We start from the raw sequence: 22082 nt of genomic DNA on the forward strand, positions 1-22082 counted from the left end.
CTAGCTCCGCTGGTGTGATGCTGCAGAAGCTTTTTTTTGGGGGGAGGAGGAGGCAAAGTAGGACTATCTGAGAAGCTGAGAGGTGTTATTTCAAAGGAAGAACAAGAGCAGATTTGAAAACCCTTCTTGTAAGAACAGGGCTACAAATGGACTATCAGAACATACCTAAAGGGTAGAGGTGAAGAGGATGGGCCTAGACTATTTTCAGTGGTGCCCAGTGACAGGACAAGGGGTAACGGGCACAAACTGGGACCCAGGAGGTTTCAATACAGTGTAAGGAAATTCTTTGGTCTGAGGGTGCTTGGGGCCTGGAGCAGGCTGTCCAGAAAAGTTGTGGAATTTTCCTTCCCTGGACACTTTCTAAACCCACCTGGGTGCATTCCTGTGCAATCTCATCTCAGCCAGTGTGCTTTAGCAGGGGAGTTGGTCTGGATGATCTCCATAGGTTCCTTTCTAGTTCCATCAAGCAGGGATTCTGTAAAAGGAGGGACAGTGGAGAGTTTTATCACTATGCCTAGAATAACTCTGTTGCTTGAAGTTTGTAGATGATTTTCTTCTACTTAAGAGTCTTAAAAATCCTTCTGTACCAATTTCAGTGTTGAGTTTGTAGCTTGGAAGATAAGTAGGAGTGACAAGGGCTCAAGTTTATGGTAGGTACTGAAAAGCTGCTTTGTGAAGCAGCTGAGTGCATGGATGAGGGTTAGATGGAGTGGAAAATGGTGACTAAGAAGGAAGCAGTACCTTTAAGGCAAAGGGTGAATTGAGCAGAAGACCACAAAAGAGGCTGGCACCTCTCTAGCAATCCTCTTCCACGCTGGCACTTTTGCATTAATTTTAATATTTTATGGGGGGTTTACTACTTGTTTTCATCATCTCCTCTCAGAATCCATCTAGGAAAGGAGTTATGGCATGGATAAAATGAGCATAGTAACTCCTCAAGTGTAGCACAGAACTAATGAGGCCATTTCTGACTCTCTGCAGTGTATGCTTCAATCTCTTAAGTTGTGGAGCGTGACCTGAGAGTAACTGGCTTAGTTAATTGCAGTATTAGATACCATGAGGCTTCGGGTCCAATTAACCAGTCAAAATGAGCATGATTAGTGTTAATTTCAGTGGTAAAATTTGGGGGTGGAGGGGATGGGGTCCTGGAAACTGAATTGAGAAGATCCAACTTTGTTTTGGGTTACAGGGCAGTGATGACTTATGTGAAAAAACAAATGGCAGAAGTTCTTCCTGCCAGGAGGGCCTCTGGCCACCAGCGACACGTGGGGATGCTTTAAAGCAGAAAACTCTCCAAGATAACAGAAACATTCTGATATGTACTATTAATTTCCCCCTCATCCTCAGCACTGGTGAGGCCACACCGTGAGTGCTGGCTTCACTCACTCCAGGAAGGACATTGGGGTGCTCAAGAGGGTCCAGAGGAGTGCAAGGAAGCTGGGGAAGGGTCTGGTGAGGAGCAGCTGAGGGAACTGCGGTTGTTCAGTATGGAGAAGAGGAGGCTGTGTTGTTTATCAATCCAGAAACCACTTTTGACTCACTGATCAGAACTGCTGCATTTCACAGCAGGTGAGAGGGTCTGTATGTGGCTTATGCTGTGTATGGTGATAATGAACTCTTAAGAACTTCAGTGTCACTACTGCTAGCCCTGCAGGAAGCTATGCTGCATGGACAACTGCTCTGAGGGATATCAGCCTTCCAAATGAAGTTATGTGATGAAGTCCAAGTCTGCTGTAGCCTCAGTTGTAGTTAGGCTCTGCAAAGAGAGCAAGGTGGCAGTATCCTTCAGATACCTGAGTTTCAGCTTTGTTTAGCCAGATTCACAAAATGGCAGGATTTGGAAAGGACCTCTGAAGATCAGATAAGGGGGTTGCTCTACTAGAGCAGGCTCACCCAGAGCCAGTCACACAGGGACACATCCTGGTGGGTCTGGGAGATGGAGACTCCGCAGCACAGGGGGGAATTTGTCCCTTTTGTCCTGTGGCACCTCCTAGGTTGCTGTTTGTGTCCATTGCCCCTTGTCCTGTCCCTGGGCACCACTGATCAGAGTCTGGCTGCATCCTGCTGACCCTCACCCTTCAGCTATTGCTCAGCATTGCTGAGATGCCCCTCAGGCTGCTCTTCCCCAGGCTAAACAGCCCCAGGGCTCTCAGCCTCTCCTCACAAGATGCTGGTCAGTGCCCTCAGCAGCTCAGGGGCTCTCTGCTGGACTCTCTCCAGTAGTTCCCTGTCCTTGAATCTGGGATCCCAGAACTGGACACAATGCTCCAGGTGAGGCCTGGGCTGTGCAGAGCAGAGTGGGAGAAGAAGGTACCTTGACCTGCTGGCCACACTCTTCTTAATGCAGCCCAGGCTGCCATTGGCCTTCTCAGCCACAGAGGCATGTTACTGGCTTACGGTGAACTTATTACCCACCAGGACTCCCAGAGTTGCTTGCCAGCAGGTCAACCTCAACTTGTACAGACACATTCCTAATAGTTTAGTCCTAAACCAGTAGAGTGTCAGGTGTGATACCTGCACATCATAGGGATTACCTTAGCCTTTGTCAGCCCCAGTTACTAAATGGACTTTTAATGCTTGGGTTTGGCAGTCAAATAAATGCATACAGGTACTCAGCCCACTTAGGAAACAGCATGGCTCCTGCCCTCAGTAGAGGATAGAGGTGTTTGCAGGTGTAAAGGTCATGGCTTCTGTCAGGCTTGCAGGAGGTGGAGTTGGGTGTTTCACCTTGCATCTGCACCATCTGCTCAAAGCTTAGCATTCTCTGATGATTTGCAGCAGGCTACAAGTATGATGTTGTCATTGCTGTCATCCCAGATAGACTGCTGTGAGTGGGTGGAAGGGATTATGGATCCAGACCAAGACTCAGTTCCTGGTGTGTTGTCATCCCTGCTGAAGGGGTGGGGAAGATCTCTCTGCCTCCCTTCTCTCTGCTGCACTGTTTCACTGTGGCTGCTGTGGTGCTTATCTGGTGTGCATCTCTGGTCATTGTTCCTTTCCTGCTGGCTTAGTGATGTGAGCTGATTTATGGAGAGGCCTGGCAGAGCACCAGAGCCAGCATAAGGGACGGGATCCAGCTTAAGTCCTTGGAGTCAAAGGGAGGAGAAAGTCTTCATCAAAAAGGAGGGATCAGGTGATTAGATCAGCTCAGCTGCTGATGGATCCACAGCCTGGGCCTGCTGGAAGAGGAGAGGGTTGAGGCAGGTAGGTCTGGTTCAACATCTTGTTCCCCTTTCCTTCCGGGGGCTGCTACAGATTGGCTGCTGTGACTGCGTCTGCTGTGGAGCACTTTGCTACTGCAGGAGTGCTGCTTGGGGTGTATGCTGCGTGGGAAGGAAGGCTACCTGAAGCAGCCTGCTTCATGTTATCTGGTGCTTCCTTCCCAGGGCAGCTGGTCGTTGTCATTGTTCAGTATTCTAGCTGATTTAAGGGAGTTTTGCTTTGAGCAGCTTGCTTGGCTGCAGATCTGTACTGTATGCTGCTGTTGGGACTACTCGCTGGCAGCCACAGCTGACTTCTGCTACAGAGCTGTCACAGTCAGACTGGAGGTTAATAAATGTCATTCATATGTCCTCTTCGTAAAGGAGGAATGCTTGAACACCAAAGAGGCACTGAGGTGCTGGAGCAGCTCCAGAGAGGGGCAAGGAAGCTGATGAAGGGTCTGATGAGAAGCAGCTGAGGGACCGGAGGTTGTTTAGTCTGGAGAAAAGGAGGCTGATGTGAGACCACCTGATTCTCTACAACTCCCTGAAAGAATGCTGGAGCTAGGTGAAGGTTCATCTCTTTTGTCTATCAACGAGTGATAAAACAAAAGAAAAAAGCTTCAGTTTGCACCAAGGCAGGTTTAAATTGGAGATCAGAAGAAAATTCTTTCCTGAAAGGGTTCTCAAAGGCTGTCAGAGACTGCCCAGGGAGGTGGTTGCATGCCCATGGCTGGAGCTGTTTGAAAGAGGCGAAGCTTTGGTGCTGAGGGCCATGGCTTAGCCCCAGCCCTGGCAGAGCTAGAGAATGGTGGGACTGGATGATCTTGAAGGGCTTTTCCAAGCCAAATGATTCTGTGGCACTAGGAGTGGAGTAACTAATGTTTGGTACCTTTAGAAATACCGTTTAAACCTAGGGTTTAATAGAGCCCTGACACTGGCAATGACTGTCGTCTTACCTGGTGTTTGTTCCCTGACACTTGTGTCTATAAACAAACAGGAATGTTGGCTTTCCTTCCCCCTGCTGGAAGAGCTGATGGGTGTGCCGGTGCTGCGCAATGGAGTGCAGCATGGCTCACAGTGCCACCATGGCCCGTACTGCCTTTTGAGCACAGGCTAACAGCACCCTTACACCCTTCAGGGTTATGCTGTGGTGAAATTGTTTGCTGGCCTGAAACAGCTTTTAAGGCTCCTTGCTGAGTACTTCTGCATCCCATCAGGCAAGTGTTTTATAACATTTAACTCCCTTATTTGAAAGGGAGATGATGAAGCCCTCGTGTTATAACAAGTAATACCTTCCTCAGAGTCTCAGAACAGGACCTCTGGAGCTCATCCAGTCCCACCCCCTGCCAGAGCAGGCTCATCCAGAGTCAGTCACACAGGGACATGTCTAGGTGGGTCTGGAAGGCTTCCAGAGATGGAGACTCCACAGCCTTTCTCGGCAGCCTGTCCCACTGCTCTGCCACCCTCACAGGGAAGAATTTGTTCCTTCTGTCCTGTGGCACCTCCTGGGTTCCAGTTTGTGCCCATTACCTCTTGTCATGTCCCTGGGCACCACTGATCAGAGTCTGGCTGCATCCTCCTGACCCTCAGCCTTCAGCTATTGCTGAGCATTGCTTAGATGCCCCTCAGGCTGCTTTTCCCCAGGCTGAACAGCCCCAGGACTTTCCACCTTTCCCCACAAGGTGATCTTCAGTCTTCTCAGCAGCCTAGGGGCTCTCTGCTGGCTTCTCCCACTAGTACTGGGGAGGCCAGAACTGGGCACAGTGCTTCAGATGAGGCTTGGGCAGTGCAGAGCAGAGTGGGAGAAGCTGTCTTTGCTTGCTGGCCACACTCTTGTCAGTGCATTTAGTTTTTGCGTTCTAAACTGTCCCCAGCAGTCTGTGATTGTGTAATTTCTGGTGACCTGAAGCAGCTAAGATGAAGGAAGATGATGTTTCTGTCAATGTTGAGACAGTTGCTTTAGCTTTTGTAGCTCCTTCCTGGAGGCTTGTTCTTCAGTTTCTTGGTATTGGGAAATGGAAATCCCTCCCTCAGTGCATTGCAAGGCAGAGCTTGGGGTTGATCTTTGTGTCTCTACAGAGACTCTGTGTGTGATGTGCTGCAGAGGACTTCAGTGTATGTTTGGCCATCGTAAGTACAGTTCCACTGGTGAGGGACTTAGTATCATTAACAGTCATTAACTCTGATTAGTACTTGGGGTGTGAGTAAACAGTTCTTTGATACTCAGCTTGCTAAGTAGAAACGTGGGTTAAAAGGAGACTTTGCTCACTTAGGCAAGTGGCATTCCTGGAGTCCTCTTATGATATCTCACTTGGTGTGTAAAGAAGCAGTTAATCCCCTGGTATTTAAAACACTCCATGGGTGTTTTGTTGGATAGAAGCAGCGTGAAATGAGTTGACAGAAACTTGATCAGACTTTGCAGGGAAGAGGTTTTTTTGTTGGTAAGATTGCTGGGATTGGCTGTCAAAGCACATCCATTAGCCCCTTGCTTTAATGCTTACTGCTGTCCTCTTCTGTTTTGATGGCATTTCCAAAGGAGCACCTGCCTGTCCTACCTGAAATGTTGTTCCCATCTATGGTAACATCTCCAACTCCAATCAAATACTGGAAAGCAAAACTACTTCATAGTTCAGGATGACATCCAGCATGGAGCCACTCAGGGAGATTTGGGCAGGCTGAGAGCTGGGCAGAGAAGAACCTACTGAGGCTCAGCAAGGATGAGTGCAGAGTCCTGCCCCTGGGAAGGAAGAATAAACTGCAGCAGGTCAGGCTGGGAGGTGATCTGCTGGGGGGCAGCCCTGTGCAGAAGGAGCTGGCAGTGCTGGTGCACAGCAAGTTCTGCATGGGCAGCAATGTGCTCCTGGGGCCAAGAAGGCCAAGGGCATCCTGGGGGGCATTAAGAAGAGTGTGGGCAGCAGATCCAGGGAGGTTCTCCTTCCCCTCTGCTCTACCCTGGTGAGATCTCACCTGGAATACTGCATCCAGTTCTGGGCTCCCCAGTTCAAGAGGGACAGGGATCTGCCTGAGAGAGTCCAAGGGAGGGCTGCAAGGATGCTGAAGGGCCTGGAACACTGCCTGATGAGGAGAGGCTGAGAGCCCTGGGGCTGCTTAGTCTGCAGAGGAGAAGGCTGAGAGGGGACCTGAGCAATGTCTATCAACAGCTGAGGGCTGGGGATCAGGAAGGAAGGGACAATGACAGCCTCTGCTCACCTGTGCCTTGTGACAGCACAAGGAGCAATGGATGGAAACTGCAGCACAGGAAGCTCCACCTCAACATGAGGGAGAGCTTCCTGACTGTAAGGGTGCCGGAGCCCTGGCAAGGGCTGCCCAGCGAGGTTGTGGAGTCTCCTTCTCTGGAGTCTTTCCAGCCCTGTCTGGATGTGTTCTTGTGTGGCCTGTGCTGGATTCTCTGGTCCTGCTCTGGCAGGGGTGTTGGATTGAGAGCTCTCCAGAGGTCCCTTCCAGCCCCTAACATCCTGTGATCCTGTTATCTGCCATCATGTGGATATTGAAGGAAGTTCCAAATCTTCAGAACTCCTGCATGGATTGATTTTTGGGCTACACTCAGTGTGTGCTGATCTAGGTGTGTGTGTTTTGACATCTTGCTATAGAGGCCCAGTTAATGCACTCTCTGAGCCCCCTGTACTTGTCTCTGTCCTAGAGAGGAATGCTGTAACTGAGCCTCTACATGAACTAGAGTTTCTGTTGTCACTTTGCAACATCCACCTCTTCCTGTTGCCTTTTTGTCTCCTGCAGCTGAACCTCAGTAGAAGCCCAGGCATGGTTTTGTGCATAGCAGTGTCTTAGCATCAGGTTAACAAAAAAAAAGGTAAAAGTGCCTGAATGTGCTTCACAGACTCATTTTGGGAAGCTAGTACAGAAAACCAAGGGCTACTTGGTACCTTTCTGCAGAACGCTGTGTCCAGTGGGGGAAGTTGAAGCTGGTGTATTACATGTGCCCTTAGGGGCTGGTACACTTGGGTGTACTTATTCTTGGTTTTGACCTTGAGCTTGGCCTCATTCAGATCATAAAATCATAGAATGGTTTGGGTTGGAAGGGACCTTCAAGGCCATCTACTTCCAGCTACACCACTATAAGCAGGGACACCTCCCACCAGCCCTGGTTGCTGGAGGCCTCATCCAGCCTGGTTTTGAACACCTCCAGGGAGGGGGCAGCCACAACCTCCCTGGACAACCTGTGCCAATGTCTTCCGACCCTCATTCTCAGCAACTTCTTCCTCATGTCCAGTCTCAGTCTTCCCTCTCCCAGCTCAAAAATGTTGTCCTGGCATTTGACACAAATTGCTCCCAATCTCTGCTGGAGCCCCTTCAGGTGCTGGAAGGCTGCTCTAACCTCTCCTTGGAGCCTTCTCTTGGCCGAGGTGTCACACTTAGCCTTTGTCAGGGAGCATTGTGGTCTGTGTTTGTGTAAATTCTTCCCTCTTGTATCATTTATCCCTGGAACTGGCTGGAGGAAGCACAGGTCCTTGACTTTCAGGAAGCCTTTGGACAGTACTTTTCGATACAGGGCTTAACTTTTAGGTGGAGTCACCATCCCTGGAGGCATTTAAGAAATGTGTGGACATGGCACTTGTGGAAATGGTTTAGTGGCCGTGGTGGTCTTAGGTTGACATTTAGACTTGAGATCTTTTCCACATGAAATAATTCTGTTTCCATCCTCATGGGACCCTTCCAGCTCAGGAGAGTGATTCTGTAATTCTCATAACACCTCTTTTAGACTTCTAAAAGGGTTTCTTGTAGGCTTTTGGAATGCGTTCACTCTTCAGATGAAGCACAAACCAACCTGGGAACAGTTCCTCACTGTTTCCCATTACTGCTATTTGGACTTGAAGCTTTTAAGAGTGTTGAGAATCTTCTCCTGTCACTTGTGGCTTCTTCGTAATATCTTTTCATCTGTTGTGGTTCATCTTGGTTTACTGATTGCTGCCTCACCCTGCAGAGAAGCTGCTTTTCTTCCCATCTTCTGCTGGCTTTCCTTTTTGTTTTTGATCTCAGGGCCACTTTTGTGGCTTCCTATATCCATGCTGTTCTATCAGTGCCTTAGTTTTAACTGCAGTGGAGTGGCAGAGTGGAATGGAGCTGAAGAGAGCAACTCCTCCCTCTTCCTTTCCCCATTTCTACAGAACCAAACACTCTGTAGCAGAACCTTGCTTTGTGTGCTCAGGTCAGAATGAGTTGCTGCAGGGTATTGTGTTCCTGAGGTTCAGTGTGCACTGAGATTTCCTTTACCCAATACCTGGTGTTTACTCTTGCATGCTTTGCTTTTGAAGCTCAGCGTGGGACACTTAAAGCAGCAGCAGCTCTCCAAAAGAGGCATGGCTTGGCACTGCCCCTCCATTGTTCACCAAAATTAGTGTACACATGCAGCAGTCAGGTGGAAGAAACATCCAGATCACTACTCTGATCAGAGAATCACCGTGTGTCTGGAGTTGTAAAGTACCTCCAGAGATCATCCAGTCCAGCCTCCCTGCCACAGCAGTGTCACCCAGGGCAGGGCACACAGGAACACATCCAGGTAGGGTTGGAAGGTCTCCAGAGAAGGAGACTCCACAACCTCTCTGGGCAGTCTGCTAAAGGCCTCCAGCACTCTCACACCAAACAACTTTCTTCCTCATCTTAAGCTGGAACTCAGAAGTTTCCACCTCAGACCTGTTGTCCCTTGTCCTGTCACTGGACACCACCAAACAGGGCCTGGCACTTTCATCCTGACCCCCACCCCTCAGATACTGATAGACATTGATCAGATCCCCTCTCAGCCTTCTTCTCTACAAACTAACCAGCCCCAAGGCCTCTCAGCCTTTCTTCACAGCAGAGATGTCCCAGTCCCCCAGTCATCTTTATGGCTCTCTATTAGACTCTTTCCAGCAGGTCCCTGTCTCTCTTGGACTGAGGAGCCCAGACTGGACACAGCATTCCAGGTGTGGTCTGAGCAGAGGGGCAGGAGAACCTCCCTAGCCCTGCTGGCCACACTTTCTTTGCTGCCTCCCAGGATGCCCTTGCCCACAGGGGCACATTGCTGGCCCATGCAGAACTTGCTGTGCACAGCACTCCAAGGGCTTTCTCTTTGGAGCTGCTTTCCAGCAGGACATCTCCTAACCTGTACTGGTGCCTGCTGTTGCTCCTCCCTCGATGCACTCACTATCATGCCTTATAAAACTCTTGATATTGAATGTCACTTGTTCCTTATCTGTTTCTCATAAATGCTCATGACCTTCAAGATCTTCTAGTTCCAACCATGGGCAGGGACACTTCTCACCAGCCCGGTTGCTCAAGGCCTGGCCTTCAACACTCCTGGGAGGAGGCATCCACAGCCTCCCTGGGCAACCTGGCCAGTGTCTCCCTGCACTGACTGTCAACAATTTCACCTCCACTGTCTCTCACCCAGCTCAAAGCCATTGTCACTCTGAGCCCCGTCCAGAGTCCCTCCCCAGCTCTCCTGCAGCCCCTTCAGGTACTGGAAGCTTCTCCAGGCTGAACGGCCCAAACTCTCAGCCTGTCCCCATAGGGGAGGTTCTCCAGCCCTCTGAACATCTTGATGGTCTCCTCTGGACCCTCTCCAATATAGATAATTATTTATATAGAGATATATATTTTTTTTTCTGTGTAGGTTCTTTACTGCAGGGGCTGGCAAGGCTGCAAGTGAAACCTAGGAAGCTGAAGGCAGGTCTTGTAGTTGGTTAAGTTGGATGTGTGTGATCTGCAGGACTGGAAGAGACTGAAACAGTCTTTGTATATAGTGTCTGCTTGTGTTCCCAGTGGTCTCGGGTCAAGCTGCCAGATGACTTCCTGAGGTGTTGAATATTCATAGCTCTGTGCCCGGGGGCTGGACAGATGAGCCTTGCAGTGCTGTGTCCTAGCTCCACTGCAGCTCTTGACAATCCTGTGTGTGTTAGAGGTTACTGGGGGGGAGCTTGGCCCTCCTTGTCTCGGAAGCCTGGGTTCATAGGTCACCTTCCACGTCACTTGTTCTGGTGAGAAGTTCTGTAGAGGACAGGGAAGATAAGCACCAAAGTACATGCTAAGCTGCATGGAGCAGTGACAGAGCACTGGGCAGCCACTTCTTCAGTGTGGAAAGGGAGCAGAAATCCTATGTACTGGTCAGCTGTCAGTGGAAGCTGATGTGGCCGTTGGAAGAGGAAGATAAAAGTGTCCTTGAGCTGTGTGTCACCAGCCACTGTTTAGCTTCAGCGATGGCGCTGCCCACGACTGCGTGGTTTTTGTCTTTGAGGTTTAGGAGACAACTGGTTTAAAATTAGCACAATAAACTTCAGAGCTGGCTGAGAACAGGGCAGTGTACATCTGGCCTCAGCATATACAAAGATAAATATGCAGATGGTGCATGAGGTCAGATGAAGGAGAAGCAGGGATTTTAAAACACAAAGAATCTAGGGGTCAAATGAGGGGGGGGGAAAATGAGCTTTTGCCTGTTGCTTTCTTACAAAATGTGGTGGTTAGTTTTCTGAGGAGTATGAGAAAGGAGGACTGGTCAAAGCAGAAAAGAGCAAGGGTCAGTCCAGCTCAGGTGTCTGGTGGTGACTGGAAATCGGATGAAAAGAAAAGTAAGAACAAAGTGTTCTGCTCAAGTGTACCTCCCTAAGTGGTGCTGCTCAGGGACTCGAGGGCCTCTGAGCAGTGTTTGCAGGTGAGCTGCAGCAGTGATTGCAAAGCTCTTCTTTGGCCGGGCGTGTTTGGATGGCTCAATCAGCATTCTTGCTCCTAACATGAAAGTGTCTTCCACAGTGGGCTCTGTCTGACTCAAATCTACTTTTACTGGCTTTCATTCCGGAGGCTCTCCTGCTCTGGCTCCATGATTTCTAGAGTGGCTGATTAAACTTTTGTGCATCTTGTACGCTGCTAGTGGCTAGCACAGAGGTCGCTAAGTGCTGTATCAGAGAGCCTCGTGTTGCTCCTTGTACCCTGCACCTTCCCTTCTGACAGCTGGGGGGGAAAAGGGAATTGAGCCCTTTGCTCCCCCTGTGAGAACTGTGTGGCGGAATAACCTTTGCCACGTCGGAGAGGAATATTCACTGCTTCTGCTCTTACACACGTGGAAACCTCTCTTGTTTGGCTTTCTTTTCAGAGTCTCAGAACTGGCAGGGCTGGAAGGGACTTCAAGGATCATCCAGTTCCAACCCCACTCCCGTGGGCAGGGACACCTCACACTAGATCAGGTTGCCCAGAGCCACATCCAGACTGGCCTTTAAAACACCCAGGGATGAGACTTCCACCAACCTCCCTGAGCAACCTGTGCCAGTCTCTCACCACCCTCATGGTCAAGAACTTCTTTATAACATCCAGTCTAAATCTGCCCTTTTCTAGCATTGTTCCATTCTCTCCAGTCCTATCACTACTTGGCACCCTAAAAAGTTCCTCCTCAGATTTCTTGTAACCACCTCCAGATTCTGGAAGGCCACAATAAGGTCTCCTCAAAGCCTTCTGTTCTCCAGACTGAACAACCCCAGCTCTCTCAGCCTGTCCTCAAGCTTCTTTTTCCCATCCTGGGAATAAGAATCCTCCACTTCCTACTGCTATTAATTTCCTTTTCCCGTTGGAGGGGGGAAAAAGGCCATCAAAATTCCTCCTCTGTGGCTGCAGAGATCTGAACTTCAGCAGTGCAACTGACCAGCTTTGTCAGTTTCTTTCCCAAGGAACAGCCAAGTGAAATGGACAGAAATTAATTGTATGCTGCAACATTCAGCTCTGCCTGTTCTGCACTTGGAAAGTATGAGTGCAAGTGTAAAAGCTTGAAACTTAAGTTAAAAATAACTGTTCTTATCAGCTAGCAATTTATTCAATACCCTTAGAGCTCACCTTACTAGCAGGAAGAACTTTCTCTACCTACCTGTGCCAAGCTGAGCGCTCAGATTCTAATTATTATACGGTCAAGTGTTCAAAGGAGGCTTAAGTGAGGAGCAAAACCTGCTGGCTAATTTAGCTGCTCTCTGAAATACTGTGTGTAGTTCTTCAGCAGCAAGTGGAAACTGCACATCCTCACCAGCTTCTTGCTTGCTGGTGAAACCCCAAGGCCTTGGTAGCTGTAGGAGTGCACCTACTGGAGGTGGATGGATTTTTACTCCCCTGGGGGTCACGTGGTTTTAGGCTACCCAGCTTTGCACATTCTTTGTCTGAAAGTAGTTTGGCTTTTCATGTAAAGGAGAAGCACCAAAAGCTGCTGAGGGGCCTGGAGCACCTGTGAGGAGGAAGGGCTCAGAGCCCTGAGGCAGCTGAGTGTGGAGAATAGCAGCCCCAGAGGGGATCTGATCTATGCTCAGCAAGAGCTAAAGTGTGAGGGGCAAGAGGATGGAGCCAGACTCTTTCAGTGGTGCCCAAGGACAGGACAAGAGGCAGTGAACACAAACGGGACCCCAGGAGGTTTTCCTTGAACTTGAGGAGAAAATTCTTTGGTGTGAGGGTACTGGAGGCCTGGAGCAGGCTGCTCAGAGAGGATGTGGAGTCTCCTTCTCTGGAGAGATTCCAAACCTACCTGACCATTGTAATCCTGGAGAAGCTGAAGTGGGCGCCTGTGCTTTAGCAAGAGGGTTGGACTGGATGACCTCCCTTCCAACCCCACTATTCTGGGACTGTGGGATATGCACATCCCAAGAAAACGTGGGCCAGTAAATAAGGCATCTTCAGTGAGAAGGGACCATATTGATCCAAACCCCAATTAACACAGCTTAATAATTTCTGCAGACCAGACCTGGTCAGAGGGTGTGACGGACAAGGACACAAGCACAGAGGAGGGTTGGAGAAGACTTTTTGTTTTCCTCTCACTCTTCCCTTGAACCACCTGGGAAACTAATCAGGACCTGTGCTGGCTAATGATGCAGATGGCACGTGTGGGATTCATCTCACCTGATGAACAGCACTTCAAGCTTAAGGGCTGGAACACTGCACGGCTTCAGTACCACTTCAGCAGTCAGGAGATAGAGAAAAGCAGCACTGAAGCTGGCTGCAAATGCTGTCTGTTCCCCTGGGAAAGCTGTGCCATTGACTTGTTTCTGTGCAGGTTGCTGAGGGACTCTGATACGTTTCCAACAAACAAAACAAGAGGAAAGGAAATAAGTTCCTGGCTGAGGGAACTGGGCTGCTCCCTTCAGAAGAGGAGGCTGAGAGGAGGCCTCATTGCCCTCTAGAACTACCTGAAAGGAGATTGGAGCCAGGTGGGGGTTGGGCTCTTCTCACAGTGCACCTAGTAACTGGACAGGAGGAAGTGGTCTCAGGGTGCCCCAGGGGAGGTTCAGGTTGCATATTAGGAACAATTTCTTCCCAGCAGGGGTTCTTGGGTACTGTCCCAGGCTGCCAGAAGAGGTGGTGGAGTCCCCATCCATGGAGGGATTTAAAAATCACATGGATGTGATGCTGAGGGTCGTGGCTCAGCATCAGTCAGGGGGTTATGAGCTCCAGAGGAGTGGCTGGACTGGATGATCTCAGCAATCTCCTACAAGCTCCACAGGTGTGTGATTCTGATAAATCTATCTCTTTTTTTCCTCTTTTTCCTCTTTTCCAGATATGAGAAATGAGTGTTGGACGCAGGAGACTGAAGCTGCTGGGAATTCTGATGATGGTAAACATTTTTATTTACCTGATCGTGGAAGTGTCCAAGAGTGGCAGCCAAGAGAAGAATACCGAGGGCCACGTCATCATCCCCCGCAGCAAGTTCTGGAGGAAGCACACTCCTCACAAAGCTTACTGGAACAAGCAGCAGCAGAAGCTCGAGCTGCTCTACAACCCCATCCTCACCTTGCTGTCCAACATGACCGTGGAAGAGAACTTGATCTCCAACGCCAGCCTGCTCAGCTCCTGCGAGCCTGACCCCTGGGTGTCTTCGGAGGTCAGCGACTTTGCAAACTTGCCCGACAGATTCAAAGACTTCCTGCTCTACTTGCGCTGCAGAAACTACTCCTTGGTGATGGATCAGCCCAACAAATGCAAGCACAAACCTTTCCTGCTGCTGGCTATTAAGTCACTCATCCCCCACTTTGATAGGAGGCAAGCAATCAGGGAGTCCTGGGGCAAGGAAATCACAGCAGGGGATGTGACGGTCAAAAGGGTCTTCTTGCTTGGCCAGACCCCGCCGGAGGATAATTTCCCTGACCTCTCAGACATGGTAAAATTTGAGAGTGAAAACCACCAAGACATTCTCCTCTGGAACTACAGAGACACTTTCTTCAACCTAACCCTGAAAGAGGTGCTGTTTCTGAAGTGGGTCAGCAGCAGCTGCACGGATGTCCAGTTCATTTTTAAGGGAGACGACGATGTTTTTGTGAACACCCACCAGATCCTGGATTACTTGAAGAGCTTATCAAAAGACAAAGCCAAAGACTTATTCATAGGTGATGTGATCAAAGATGCTGGCCCTCACAGGGAAAAAAAACTGAAGTACTACATCCCAGAAAGCGTTTATGAAGGCTCCTACCCTCCGTATGCAGGAGGTGGTGGGTTTCTGTACTCTGGTGAGCTGGCTTTAAGGCTGAGCAACGCCTCGGAGCAGGTACTGCTTTACCCTATCGACGATGTCTATACTGGAATGTGCCTTCAGAAGCTTGGGCTTGCTCCAGAGAAACACAAAGGCTTCAAAACCTTTGATATCGAAGAGAAACACAGAAACAACATCTGCTCCTACACAAACTTAATGTTGGTACATAGTAGGAAACCTCAAGAGATGATTAGGATTTGGACAAGCTTGCAAGATCCACACTTAAATTGTTAAAGCAGCGTCTGCTGAGATGTCTTAAAGCCCCCCAAGCTTAGCTCTGGCTTTTCTCAGGGGGACCATTGAAGCTCTCTTTGATACATTTGCTGTGGGAGCTTTTTTTCCCCTCCCTCCCCCCCCCCCAATCTTTTTGAAAAATGAAAATAATACTAAAAGTGGAGGCAATGGCTTGAAGGCTCAGTCCTGACCTTTATTTTTCCCACTGTCCTGGTGGTCCTTATGTTTCAATATCTGTCTTTAATTTGAGCAAGGACTTCTAAGGACATAAGCAGGTGTCACAGACTGGGCAGCAGTATGGGACATGGGGATTGCCTACTGCAGTGCATCTCTCATTCAGGAGAACTTTTCCTGGAGCAGCATTGCTCAGGGTAGGGGGGGGAGGATGAAAAGCACTGCAAATTTAACATTCACTGGTTGGGGGAGCCTAGCTGAAGTATGAAACACTCTTACAAAACCTGCTTGCATTTTTTACGTTGATAGCTTTCAGTCTTCTGCAGCCCAGATGAGTGTGTTCTGGTTTACTTAGCATCTTTTCTGCAAAGCCTGCCTGTGTACTTCGGTACGTGATGCTTTTTGTGTTTTACCAGCATCATTCCCCCTCACCCCCATAGTACAGTTTGGAATGCCCCATACAAGAGTTGCAGACAGAAGGCAAAAGAGGGAGGAGGCCTTGCACGGACAGAAGGCAAAAGAGGGAGGAGGCCTTGCACGGACAGAAGGCAAAAGAGGGAGGAGGCCTTGCACGGACAGAAGGCAAAAGAGGGAGGAGGCCTTGCACGGACAGAAGGCAAAAGAGGGAGGAGGCCTTGCACGGACAGAAGGCAAAAGAGGGAGGAGGCCTTGCACAGAGAGAAGGCAAAAGAGCAGGTGCCGAGTTGGAGCTGGGCAGTAGGCACAGCTGGGTCTACCTCTGCCCCAAGCAGGTAAAAGCTGACTTGTTGGTCATGTTTTTATGTGAAAAAAGCTGCTCTGGTCAGTGCCAGTTTTCTTTGTGGGCACTGGATGTGGGCAGGCAGCTGGGCTGTGATGCAGAGGGCTGAGATTGCACATTGCTCTCAAAGCAGCAGCAAACCTAGAGCGCTGCAGAGCCTCAGCTGCCAGCTTGGAACACACCCTCAGAGCTGCATGAAGTCCTCCTGTAGAGTTTAAACCAAGTTCTTAAAACCTCAAATCTTCTTATGTATTTCCACATCTGGCTTCTGAGAGTTACTCTTCAGTAGTGGTTGCTTCCCTTTGTATCTGTAGAAGTGCCTGTCTATTTATTGTTCAGATTTGAAGACCAAAACCAATTTTTTTTTTTCCTCTGAAGTCTATTTTGTGTAATGTTTTATTTGTATAGTGTTTGTCACACTCAAGAGATATATTTAAATATAGAGCATGATATTTTAAATCTGTGGGATGTGTAACACCTTTAAAGAAAGCTAAATTGTTATTATTTTTTTCTGAATTTGAAAAAAGTCAAATAAAATTAAAATGTGATTTCACTATTCCCTCTGTAAGGCTTCATTTGAGACCTGGCATTGACTGGACAGTGGCATTGAGGGCACCCTTGGTGAGCTTGCTGATGACACCAAGCTGTGAGGTGCAGCTGACACACACTGGAGGGCAGGGATGCCATCCAAAGGGACCTGCACAGGCTGCAGAGCTGGGCCAAAGCCAACCTCACGAGGATCAACAAGACCAAGTGCAAGGTACTGCAGCTAGGTCAGGGCAATCCCAGGCACCACTACAGGCTGGGCAGTGCCTGGCTTGAGAGCAGCCCTGAAGAAAAGAACCTGGGGGTGCTGGTGGATGAGAAGCTCAACAGGAGCCAGCAGTGTGCACCTGCAGCCCAAATGCCAGCCAGAGCCTGGGCTGCAGCAAGAGCAGGGTGGGCAGCAGGGCCAGGGAGGGGATTCTGCCCCTCTGCACCCTCTGATGAGACCCCACCTGGAGCACTGTGCCCAGCTCTGGAGCCCTGTGACAGGAAAGAGCTGGAGGGGCTGGAAGGTGTCCAGAGAAGGGCCACGAGGATGAGCAGAGGGCTGGAGCTGCTCTGCTGTGGGCACAGGATGAGAGAGTTGGGGCTGTCCAGTCTTGAGAGGAGAAGGCTCCCAGCAGACCTGATTGTGGCCTGCTAGGATCCGAAAGGGGCTACAGGAAAGCTGGGGAGGGACTTTTTATGCTGTCAGGTAGTGATAGGACTGGGGGGAATGGACTCAAGCTAGAGGAGGGGAGATACAGATTAGACATGAGGAAGAAGTTCTTGACCATGAGGGTGGTGAGATACTGGCACAGGTCACCCAGGGAGATGATGGAAGCCTCATCCCCAAAAGTTTTGGAGGCCAGGCTGGCTGCTTCTCTGGACAGCCTGATCTAGTGTGAGGAGTCCCTGCCCATGGCAGGGGGGCTGGAGCTGGGTGATCCTTGAGCTCCTTTCCAGCCCTGACAGTTCTGATGCTGTGAACTGCCAAAGGAGCTGCACCTCTGCCCTGTGGCACTCAGTACCAGAGCAGAATTTCACAGCAAAAATGGTCTGGCCAATTTCTTTAACATACTCACGTCAAGAAAATGTTGTGGCTGTGTAGGGATTTGTTAGGTGCTGGAACAGACGAAAGCCAGGGCACACAAAGTGCCCCAGGACAAACGGTGTGCCCACACAATAGCCCTGCCTGTGCAATTGCAAGGAGGCAAGAAATGGATTGAAGTGGCTGGCACCTCAGTCCCTGTCTGAAAGAACTTGGCAGCCACAACTGTCTTGGCTTCTTCACCTGCTTTTCTTCTTCCTTCCTTTACCTTGAAGGACAAATACACTGCCTCACTTGTCTGGGGATCTGCTCCAACACCTTTGTGTTCTCTCACACAATTGTCTGGGTTGGAAGGGAACACAAGGATCATTCAGTTCCACCCCCCCTGCCATGGGCAGGGACACCTCACACTAGATCAGGTTGCCCAGAGCCACATCCAGCCTGGCCTTAAAAGTCTACAGATATGAGGCTTCTACCACCTCCTTGGGCAACCTCTGCCAGTTACTTCCTGCTCTGTTTGTCTCAGAGTTGCAGTCTGCATTGGCCTGGGAGGGACCCTCCAAGGGCATCTTGTCCATCTCCCTGCACTCAGTAGGGACACCTCCAGCTAGAGCAGGCTGCACAGGGACACAGCAAGGCTGAGCTTCAGTGTCTGCAGGGACAGGGCCTCAAGCACAGCCCTGGGCAGCCTGTGCCAGTGTCTCACCACTTCCCTTGTGCAGAACTTCCTCCTCAGGTCCAACCTAACTCTGCCCTGCTCCACTTTCAAACCATTGCCTCTTGTCCTATCACTCCAAGCCCTTCTGACCAGTCCCTCAGCCTGCATGGAGGTCTCCTTCAGATACTGAAATGCAGCTCTGAGGTCTCCCTGAAGCCTTCTCTTCTCCAAGCTGAACACCCCCAACTCTCTCAGCATGTCCCCACAGCTCTCCATCCCTCTGAGCATCTTTGTGGCCTCCTCTGGACCCTCTCCAGCAGGTCCATGTCTCTGGTGGGTGTATGCTTAGCACACTGCTGCTCTCTAACTTGTCAGTAGGGTTTGGTCACACAGGAACACATCCAGGTGACTTTGGAAAGGCTCTGTGAGTGCCTGTCTGATAGCAACCTGGTAGTGAGATGGGAGGGGCTGGTGGGGACCAGCACTGCTGTTGCTGCCCATAGCCATAAGAATAAAACCAGGCCTCTCATGTAGGACAGGATGAGAGGGAGTGGACTGAAGCTTGAGGAAGGCAGACTGAGTGTAGAGATGAGGGGAAACTCTTGAGAGCAAGGGTGGTGAGACACTGGCACAGGTTCCCCAGGGAGGTTGTGGCTGCCGCCTCCCTGGAGGTTTTCAAGGGCAGGCTGGATGAGGCCTTGAGCAACCTGGGCTGTTGGGTGGTGTCCCTGCCCATGGCAGTGGGTTTGAGCTGGATGATGCTGAGGGTCCCTTTCAGACCAACTCATTCTACGAATGTTCAGCTAAGGAAGAATGAACTGGGTGGTACCTGTCAAGGAGACATGCTCTGAGGAATGACTGGAGGGGAGAGGAAGAGGCTGAGCAGATGGCCTCAGTGGCCTTAACTGGGGTGGAAGATACTGGAGAAGAAGTTGGGCAGACTGGTTTTGTTTATTCCACGTGTAGGGAAGCACCAATGGCTGTGCAGCTGTGCCTCTGCTCCACTCCTGTGGAGTCATCATTGTCCTGACCAAGAGTGGGGACTGTGTGGAGAGAAGAACCAAGTGGAAGAGCACAGAGAAGCAAACCACACATCCTGAAGAGGCAAGGTGGTGGGATGGGGATTTGGAGACAGCTGGAAAAAAGGAGATGAGAAGTCTCTGAACAGCAGCTCCAGCACTGGATCGTTGTGCCTGGGTTTGGGTTGTGGTCAGTTGGGGGTTTAGTGGCTGAGGGTTCCTGGGGTTTGGAGCATTGCTGAAACACTGTAAAAGGTTGCCCAGGGAGGTGGCTGGGGCCCATCCCTGGAGATATTCAAGGTGAGGCTGGACAGGGCTGTAGGCAACCTGATCTAGTGGCAGATGTCCCTGCTGAGTGCAGGGGGGTTGGGCTGGATTAGCTTTGGATCCCTTCCAGCCCATTCTGTGATTGCTTGAGTGCTGAGTACTTCACATAGTGAAAGTAGTGCACTTAAATCAGGGTGTTCCTAATGTGGGCTGGTTTTCTGTGGAGTAACTTGAGAGAGGGGGAACAAGGAGTAAAAGCTGGAACCTGCAGTAAAACAAATCTGACTTGCATGGGATTACTGAATGGAAGGTTCTGATGTGCCCAGCGTAAGGATGTGGAACCTCAGGTTAGGTTAATAGTAGACAAGTGAGCCATGAGCACAGCCACCACTGAGGGACACCAGCTGGGTCAGGTCAGCCAGCACAAGTCCAGGCTGGGTGCAGAGTGGGCTGAGAGCAGCCCTGAAGAAAGAGCCTTGGGGGTGTTGGTTGCTGAGCAGCTCCCCAGGAGCCAGCAGTGCCCTCATGCAGCCCAGCAGGCAGCTGTGTTTTGGCTGCAGCCAGAGGAGTGTGGGCAGCAGGGCAAGAGAAGGGATTGTGCCCCTTGGCTCTGCTCTGCTCAGACCTCACCTCCAATCCTGCCTCCAGCTCTGCTGTGCCCAGCTGCAGGACACAGGCCCGAGGAGGCCACAAAGATGATGCTGAGGGAACTGGGGGTGTGCAGCCTGGAGAGGAGGAGGCTCCAGGGGGGCCTCAGAGCTGCCTGCCAGTGTCTGAAGGGATCCTGCAGGAAAGCTGCAGAGGGACTTTTGCTGATGGTGTCTGGAGACAGGCCAAGGGGGAATGGTTTGAAGCTGAAGCAGAGCACGGTGAGACTGAAGCTGAGGGAGAAGTTCTTCAGTGTGAGGGTGTTGAGTCTGGCACAGGCTGCCCAAGGAGGCTGTGGCTGCCTCCTGCCTGGGGGTGTTCAAGGCCAGGTTGAGTGACGCCTTGAGCAGCCAAGCCTAGTTGAGAGGTGTCCCTGGGCATGGCAGGAGGTCGGAGAGATGATCCCTGAGGTCACTCCCTCAGCCACTCTGTGCTAAATGAGCCCTTCCTGGAACGACTTACTGAGAAGTGGTCTGAGACACACCCGGCTGAAAGCATGAGGAAATGCTCCTGCAGTGAGCATTCCGGGAATAATGGCTTTGGAAAATGTTTGGATGAGGCAGCTGCGGGTGGCTGCAGGCTTCCCAGTGTTCCTGCTCCCATCCACCCGGAGAAGGCAGTGCTGCTGCGATCCAACCCCAGTGCAGCGGGCTGGGAGCCGCTGCAACCCTGCGGCCGGGCTGGACACAGCTTGTGGCTGTGCCTCAGGGTGCAGCTGGGCGCAGGGAATGCAGCCTCCGGAGGAGGAAGGTCAATGAGCTGGAATGACAGCTCCAGAGGGAATGTTCTGCAGGATGAAACCCCTCTACTCCACAAAAGCTGCCTAACGGTGGCTCCGGCACTGGATCCCTGCATTACCTGTAAGAGCTGGGGATAAGAGAATTCCAGACAGCCCTTCCTGCTTCACGGTGCTGGGAGAGGATTCCTGACAGTTCTTCCTGCTTTTAGTGTTGGGAAAGAATTCCTGAGAGCCCTTCCTGCTTCTGAGTATTGGGAGAGAATTCCCAACAGCCCTTCCTGCTTTCAGTGTTGGGAGAGAATTCCTGACAGCCCTTCCTGCTTTCAGTGTTGGGAAAGAATTCCCAACAGCCCTTCCTGCTTCTGAGTATTTGGAGAGAATTCCTGACAGCCCTTCCTGCTTTCAGTGTTGGGAGAGAATTCCTGACAGCCCTTCCTGCTTTCAGTGTTGGAAGAGAATTCCTAACAGCCCTTCCTGCTTCTGAGTATTTGGAGAGAATTCCTGACAGCCCTTCCTGCTTTCAGTGTTGGGAGAGAATTCCTGACAGCCCTTCCTGCTTTCAGTGTTGGAAGAGAATTCCTAACAGCCCTTCCTGCTTCTGAGTATTTGGAGAGAATTCCTGACAGCCCTTCCTGCTTTCAGTGTTGGAAGAGAATTCCTACTTCTGAGTATTGGAAGAGATTCCTGATGGCGTTTCCTTTCTGCTTCTCAGTGGTAGAATTCCTGACAGTATTGGAAGCACTGAAACCCAACTTCCAAGGACTTTTGGCTGGAGACCACCAGAAGGACCCAGACTGGAGCTGGATGAGCAGTCTGGGGTTGTCTGGAGCTTGGTGGTGTGACGGTGAGGAGCAGCCTGAGTGTCTGTGGAGCTTGGTGGTGTGACGGTGAGGAGCTGCCTGAGTGTCTGTGGAGCTTGGTGGTGTGGCAGTGGGGAGCAGCCTGAGTGTCTGTGGCGCTGCTGCTGTACCGAGCTCGTTTACAGCAAGCACTTTGCCCTGCACTCCCAGCTCTTTTCCCTACCATCTTATTGCACCTCAGCTCCTTCAGATGCCAGCTGCAGTTGTGTTTGCCTGACGGCACCAATCCAGATGAGGTCCTGTCCATTCTCAACCATTTCCTTCTCTCAAAATGATTCTGGAACCAACTTGGGCAAGCAAAAAGCTCAGGGACTGGTGCTTAATGAATCTCTTAGAGAGGACAGTGCTCTGGTAGCAGTAATGGCAGGCAGTAGGAGCACCCTTCACATTCTCCTCACCCTCTTCACATTCTCCTCACCCTCTTCACATTCTCCTCACCCTCTT

The 22082-nt window shown here is 50.6% G+C and overlaps 1 protein-coding gene across 3 annotated transcripts in view; it reads left to right on the plus strand.

Annotated features, from left to right (window-relative positions):
• Window positions 1-16427, plus strand: part of B3GNT2 (UDP-GlcNAc:betaGal beta-1,3-N-acetylglucosaminyltransferase 2) — a 28320-nt gene extending 11893 nt beyond the window's left edge. For all 3 annotated transcript variants that reach the window (XM_064146288.1, XM_064146291.1, XM_064146289.1), the window contains exon 2: window positions 13735-16427. In XM_064146288.1, coding sequence (XP_064002358.1) covers window positions 13744-14937 — 1194 coding nt within the window. In that variant the 5' untranslated portion in view covers window positions 13735-13743 and the 3' untranslated portion in view covers window positions 14938-16427. The remainder of the gene's footprint in view (window positions 1-13734) is intronic.
• The last annotated feature ends 5655 nt before the right edge of the window (window positions 16428-22082 follow it).

The sequence above is a fragment of the Pogoniulus pusillus genome, chromosome 7 (genome assembly GCF_015220805.1).
Source record: "Pogoniulus pusillus isolate bPogPus1 chromosome 7, bPogPus1.pri, whole genome shotgun sequence".
Classification (NCBI taxonomy): domain Eukaryota; kingdom Metazoa; phylum Chordata; class Aves; order Piciformes; family Lybiidae; genus Pogoniulus; species Pogoniulus pusillus.